This window comes from Bidens hawaiensis, unplaced genomic scaffold (genome assembly GCF_021521415.1).
Source record: "Bidens hawaiensis isolate Kalapana, Puna unplaced genomic scaffold, B.hawaiensis_p1.1 tig00024606_1, whole genome shotgun sequence".
NCBI lineage: Eukaryota > Viridiplantae > Streptophyta > Magnoliopsida > Asterales > Asteraceae > Bidens > Bidens hawaiensis.
Genome location: NW_027493882.1, coordinates 115,856 through 123,441, shown reverse-complemented (window position 1 = coordinate 123,441; position 7,586 = coordinate 115,856). Strand labels below are relative to the sequence as shown.

The window sequence follows — 7,586 nt, the reverse complement described above, 5'->3', positions numbered from 1 at the left end:
GATACCGTAACAAGCGTAACGAAAACCGACCGAATGACAAATTTGATTTTGTTTTGTTATTTTGTTTTGTTGTGTTTTAGTTTTGGTACCGTAACAAACGTGACGGACACCGACCAAATTTGCGTAGATAACGCCCTGGAATGACAACGCTCAGGTTTTACCAATGCCCGAGCTTTACTGACCAACAGCACCTCATTGGTTTACCAAAATTTTTAATTTATTTTATGTTTTAGTTCTGATACCATAACGCACGTAATCGATACTTGTCGAATTCCTGTCGACTTACCGCCTCAACGACCGAGACCGATAATGATTGAGTTTTACCATTGCACGGTTTCACTGACCTGGTTGCGCCGGGTGAATACACTAGTTATAATATAAAGAAGAACTTTGCTGACGTTCTTCAATGATTGGTCCATTTTGCAAAGTCTGATTGGGTCAAATAATTATTTTTTTGTTTTTAAAGTTATAAGTTTTCTTTTTTATTTTTTGTTTTAGTTCTGGTACCGTAACGAATGAGAAAGAAACCGACCAAATTCGAATAAAGTCACTGCCTTTTATTTTAGTTCTCGTACCACCGTAACGAAAATCGACCAATTGTCATTTTTGTTTTGGTTATGGTATCGTAAAAAACCGACTGAATTCACGTCGACTTATCATCTCGACGCTCGAGCCCGACAACGCTTGAGTTTTGCTACCTCCCAGATTTTACCGACATGCCCGGCGCAACGCGCTAGGTAAATTCCTAGTATAGATATATTTAAGAACTTTGGTGCCGCAAGGATTCTATTGGGCCACTTGGCGACACCTTAGTGGTCGAAATGAATTTTTTGCTTTTTTTATTTTAATTTTACTATCATAACGAACGTGATGGCAACTGCCCGAATTTTGTGTAGCTAGCTAGACTCACCACGTTTTGTTGTAGGTCCAGTACTACAGTGAACGTAACAAAAATCAACCGAATGCCATTTTTTTGCTTTAGTTCTGGCGTTGTAAAGAACGTGACAGAAATCGACCTAATTTGTGTAGACCGATTATCTCAATGCTCGGGATCGCCAACAATTGGGTTTACCAACGCTCGAGTTTTCTCGTCCGACACTGCCCGTTTGATCTATCTCAATTTTTATAGTTCTTTATTTATTTTTGGTTTTTGTCCTGATACAATAACAAGAGTACCTAAAATGAACCGAATTCGCATTGACTTACCGTCACAAAGCTTAGGTTTTACCACTGCCCGAGTTTTACCGACCTGCCCCGACACAGCGCGCCGGGAAAAACACTAGTTAGTTATAAACAATTTGATGGTGTACGCTTATAATTTGACGCTTGTTTAAAGTTTTATAATTTGACAGATGTTTAATGTTTTGTAATTATCCGGTTTGATTTTATTTGCTAAACATCTGGAAATCTTACATTTCACATGTTTTCTTTTGTAAAATCTAAACAAAAAGAAAAAGAAAGTGAAAACACTATGGCGACAACATCACTATAGGAGGTAAGAATTTTATCTTATCAGACAACATTTTTGTAGCGCTTTCATCAATTTTATATAATTTAACCTAGTAACAACAACACAAACGATTGAAAGTTGCATGTATTGCTTAAACTTACCTAATGAGTAAATTGGATAACAATCATACCTAGTCAAAAGTCCCAACAATAGCAAGATCATTAGTAGCGTTTAAGGAGGGTGAAATATAAGTAAACCTTACTTCCATCTTAGAGAATATAGCGACTACTTTCAGGAAAATCCCCAACTCCAAACACTATATATATAGACAATACAAAAAAAACATAGTACACAGAAATTTTTAAAATCATCATATAATAATCCAGAAATTACTATATAAGAGAAAAGGTTCAACACAAGATTTCTAAAACAACATATCAAACAATAATAATAAATAACAATTATTTAAAAATAGAACAATAGTATACCAATAACATACTAAATCATATAACTAAAGAATGGTGAAAAGGTATGATAAGATATCAAATATAGATACAAGTTCTTGTACGTCAGCAAACACCGGGTACCGAATATGAATTTCAAAGTTTGTGCTTCATCGAATAATCATATTTACCAATTTAAATAATTTATAAAAAATAATAAATATGATAAAAGAAAAATAAATTAGTATATATGTAACAAAAAATTAAATATATACATATTATTAATGAAAAATATAGAAAAAACTTCGTTGTTGTGTGCGATCATAAAAGTTTCATTCAAAACATTAAAAAAATAGAGCATAAACCACCCATGTAATACAACAAAAATAAATAAGAAACAATAAACATTAAACCTTTACATGCTAACAACAAGCCCATATTTAACTACTATAATCACAAAAACTACACTTATATACCAAGCCAACTATAAACTCATGTAAATACAAAACAAGCCCACAACAAGCCTCATACAAACATGCTAACAAACCCACAAACTAAACTTAAAAACATTAACTATAAACATATGCATCTCAATTCAGAGTGCCTAACTATAAGCTTCAACTGCAACCAAACTATAGACATATTAATTACAATTGAAGGAGCCCAAATGTTAATATATATATATATATTTAATTAACGTAACAAACTAATATACACATATTAAATCAAAACAAAACTTGATTGAAAAATAAAATAAATTATCAAAAAAATAAAATTACAAAATGATTAAAAACAAAAACTCATATAAACTCACATAACACGCGGATTAAAAGCTACTTTAACATATATATCCAAATATGATTTGCATATACATGAAACCTAGCTAGTTCACCCGAACAAAAGAAAAGTACAAGAATACTTAGTACACATGCTTTATAGTGTATGTAACAAGAAGGTGTCGCCAGAACAACAAGTACCAGAGTTTAGAACAATACTTGAGGTTAACTCATTGGCATCACTCCATATAGCATTCAATAATTGATAAGATCATAGGAATCTTAATGAAATTATAATGTTGAAACCCTGCTTCTTCCAAAATCCTCTTCCATTCAGCTTCGGTTCTTTCTTTCCCTCCAACAAAGCATGTCAGCATTATCATGTCTAAACTAATACGCACATCATCGAAGGCATCATCGCATGCGGGATTTAGGACAATATCCGCTATAATAACTTTCCCGGTTTTTTCTGTCATGGATTCCCGACAGTTTTTAAGGATCTGTACACACTTGTCATCACTCCAGTTATGCAGTATGGACTGTATCCATCGTATTAGAGATAATATATTAGATAGGATTTAGTTGCGTATAGTTAATATAGTTAGACAATACAACTTTATTGGATTTTCGTTATAATTATCTTCCATGTATTCCTATTCCTACAAATAGTACTTGACAGAGTTTTATAGCAATGTAAAAGTAGTAAGTAGTACCTTGATAAAGAATGAATCTGCATGGGGAATTGATGTAAACATGTCACCTCCAACATGGGCAATTCCTTCATATGACGGTGCGGATGAAATAACATGAGGCAAGTCGAAATTAATACCTTTAAGATGCGGATATTTGGTTACAATCTCATTTAATGTAGCCCCAACGCCGCCCCCAACATCGACCAAAGTTCCTTTAAGACTACTAAAGTCATAAGTTGACATGATCGCGTCAATTTCAATCCTTGCAGAAGATACCATTGCTTCATTGAATATCTTATTCGCCTGTGGGTTTAGAGAAAAAAGCTCCCATGTCTCCATTCCATATGTTTTGAAAGCCGCCGTACCTCCTTCTTGAATGGATTGATTCAGGTTAAGAAAAGGTACGAACATAAGTGGGTCTGTGATAAGCATTGTCAATGGTGCGAGCGTATTGCTTGTATTTTGTAGTAGAAATTTAGAACATTCATTGATGGAGTAGAGTGGTTCTTCACGCCCCGGCAGACGCACCTCATCAAATATTTGTTTGTGGACCATGAACCTCGTGAGACGTGAGAGTCTGTCCACATTTGGTAATGGAGAGCTGATCCCATTAGCGATTTGAGACAAGCTAATTGGTCCATCATGACTGTTAATTATGCCAGCAATGTCGAGTTGCACGGCACATCTTAAAGCAGCAGTACTATAACCAGCATGCAGTTGTTTATAAAACCATGCTTGGCCTCTTATTGTTGCATCGTCTTCTTTTCGAGTTGCTAGTACTGGACTCATTTCAAGGCGAATGTCGGAAACAAGAATGTTAATGTTGATGAAATAAGTATGTAGCTAAATGGATGCAAGTTGTTTAGTTTAAATAGGCATTCTAGCAACATGGCCGTCCAACCCACACATTTATCTTTTTTTTATAGGCCGGCTAAATATGCGGCAATAAACGGAAAAAAAAAAGAATCAACAATGTATGTAATTAATGTATTATAAAATGAATGTATTACTGCCGTTCAAGAAAAAGTCTTTAATGTATTATAATCTAATATTCTAGTGTCCTAATTACAACAAATATCAAAGACCACAAGACATCTGACAATAAACGCTAATCGATCATAACAGACAAATAACAAGTCAAAAGACATTAGTCAAATAAACAATAGAAGAGTTAAGACAATAGCCAACAAACAATAATCAAAGGGACCAAAAACAGCAGGCAAAAAGCAATAAACAAACATGAACATTAAAAACAAAAAAAGGAAAATAAAAAAATTCAGATTTAAGTGGTCTAAGCTTCTATTAGATGATTGATTCCATCTACCAACAATATTGGAGAGATATGGCCCAATATCTATGAGAAAAAACAGGACCTGGCACTAAATTAAATGCATGATTTTGAGTAATAACCAAATTTTAAAATCATTTTTTTTGTATCTTGAACTCAATATTTAAGAAATATATATTCAAAAGTCGTTTAAAAGAGTCAAACATAATAGTCACAAATAAATGTCATTCAAAAATAATAATAATAATAATAATAAAGAAATATAAAAGAAAAAGTAAACAGTTAACAAATTATCTATTGATACTATTAAAGCAAGGAGCAATTTCCACATGTCACAATTCTAAGGCGTCCACATAGAATGACACCTCATTGTCATGTCACCCATTACCTTTCTTAATCATGCCAACTAATCAACTAACCTATATTTAAACCATAACATTTTTTAATTATTTACCCTAATCAATTTTTTCTCTCTTTTTATAGTTTAGTCGGATCTCCTTTCTCCTATTCATATATTCCGACGAATATGGATGTAGATTTGTATTAATTTTCCGGTAAGTATATATTTTATAATAAACTTCCGATCTTGATCTATCAATTTCCGGCAACATTAAATTTTTTTCCGGTTATTGTTTCCTCTAACCTTTTTATCTTTATTATCATTGTTAACTGATTTTATTAAAATCAGTTTAGGTTGTAAATCATAAACGGCGATGAAGGTTATATGTGGACGTATTAATTTTTTCCGGTAAGATTTTCCGTTGAGTTTTTCCGGCTATGTGTTATACCTTTAACAATGGTTTTTTTAATTATTTCAGGTTATCTACCCGATTTATTTGCTCAAGTTTTCTTTTTAGTTTGTTAATCAAAACCTTATATTCCATTTTTTCATTTTTTCGGTAAGTTTTCCGGTTAGGTTTTTCGGATGTTTGTTTTACCTATAACAATGGTTGCATAATATCAACATTAATATTCTACTTTATAATTTCAGGTGAGTGTAACGGCTTATACAATCTATTTTCCGGTGACACCTTTAATTTTCCTATTTCTGGTATCATCTTTTATTTTTTCCGGTTATTAGTTATAATTAAAATAATCCATAATATCAATATTAATATTCGTTTATATTATTTCAGGTAATTGCCCGACTCATATAATCTAATTTCACGGATTGATCATGAGTTTATAATATGTATGGATTTTAATTTTAATATTGATGTATATTTCATTTTTGAATATTCATGTATATTCATTTTAAATTTTGTTACATAAAATAAAATATTATTGTATATTGTAGATCCGAGATTAGTTGATTTGTAAATTTTTTTACGGCGTGTGTTAATCTATTGTCCCAAAATTTAATATTAGTTTGACTTTCCTTATTTTATAAATATCGTAATTAACATGAATATTGTAATTTATATACTTTAATTATCCCATTAAAACATTTTATATACTTTGACTTTCCTTAATTTATAAACAAACATATTTTTAATTTAATTTGAATTATTTCTAAATAATTACTTGATATTCAAAGTGAATAAGTTTATTTGGTATTCGAAAATATTCAAGTTATTACTAAACTTAATTTTAATGTTTTTTGACCTTCAAGTAAATAAGTTAATTTGTTATATTTTTGGTACAAGTTAATATAAAAATAACTATCCATGTTTTGCATAATAATAAGTTTACTAAAATCAATAAAAATATTATTGCCGTGTTTTGATTAATTTAAAATATGTTTTCTATTTATAGTACAATATATTATAATTACAGAATTATTTATCATCATTAATCAATAAATAAGTAAATAAGTAATAAGAAAATAAATAAATAATTAGACGATTTAAGGTAAGTTCTAACACATTTGAATTATTTGAAAAGTAAAAAAATGAAATAAGTAAATAATTAAACGAATAAGTCGTTTGAATATTAAAGCATCCATATATTTTGGTTATATGTTGACTAAATTGATTTTTGAAACTATTAAAGTTAATATTAAAGTAAATAAGTTAATTCTTTTTATATTTATAATAAATTAATTGTCAAAGTTTAAAATTGTATATTGTTAGTTCATATATTAAAGTTAATATTAAAGCTATTAAAGTAAATAAGTAAATAATTAAACGAATTAAGGTAAGTCGTTTGAATATTAAAGTATCCATGTATTTTTGGTATATGTTGACTAAATTGATTTTCGAAACTATTGAAGTTAATATTAAAGTAAATAAGGTAATTGTTTTTATATTAACAATATATTAATTGTCGAAGTTTAAAATGGAATATTATTACTTCAAAGATATTTACAATATTAAAGTAAATATTAATTGATTTTTTTATGTTGACTAAATTGATTTTTTTTACCTTTGACGTTAATATTAAAGTAAATAAGTTAATTCTTTTTATATTTAGAATAAATTAATTGTCAAAGTTTAAAATTGTGTATTGCTAGTTCAAATATTAAAACTAATATTAAATCTATTAAAGCAAATAAGGAAATAAGTAAATAATAAAACGAATTAAGTTAAGTCGTTTGAATGTTAAAGTATCTATATATTTTTAGTATATGTTGACTAAATTGATTTTCGAAACTATTGAAGTTAATATTAAAGTAAATAAGGTAATTGTTTTTATATGAACAATAAATTAATTGTCAAAGTTTAAAATGAAATATTGTTACTTCAAATATTAAAGTTAATAAGTTAATGTTAAGTAAATAACTAAATAAGGAAATAAGTAAATATTCAAACGAATTAAAGACAAATAATTAGATGTTTTATTGATGTTGTTATTTATTGATGTTGTTATGTAATATCAAAAATTTACATAATACGGAGTAAAAAACGACATGATTTCTCTGTAATATTATAGTATGTTTTAATTTACAAAATTATGTCTCATTTTTTATATTATATTTTACAAATTCATGTACATCTT

The 7,586-nt window shown here is 29.1% G+C and overlaps 1 protein-coding gene across 1 annotated transcript; it reads right to left on the bottom strand.

Moving 5' to 3' along the window:
* Positions 1–2,859: 2,859 nt before the first annotated feature.
* LOC143569546 (desmethylxanthohumol 6'-O-methyltransferase-like) lies at positions 2,860–4,287 on the bottom strand. The gene is made up of 2 exons (XM_077055429.1): positions 3,383–4,287; positions 2,860–3,208 (listed from the first exon to the last, which is right to left on the bottom strand). Exons 1-2 carry the CDS (start codon positions 4,148–4,150, stop codon positions 2,909–2,911), a joined length of 1,068 nt encoding a protein of 355 aa, XP_076911544.1. The 5' UTR covers positions 4,151–4,287; the 3' UTR covers positions 2,860–2,908.
* Between the last annotated feature and the right edge of the window lie 3,299 nt (positions 4,288–7,586).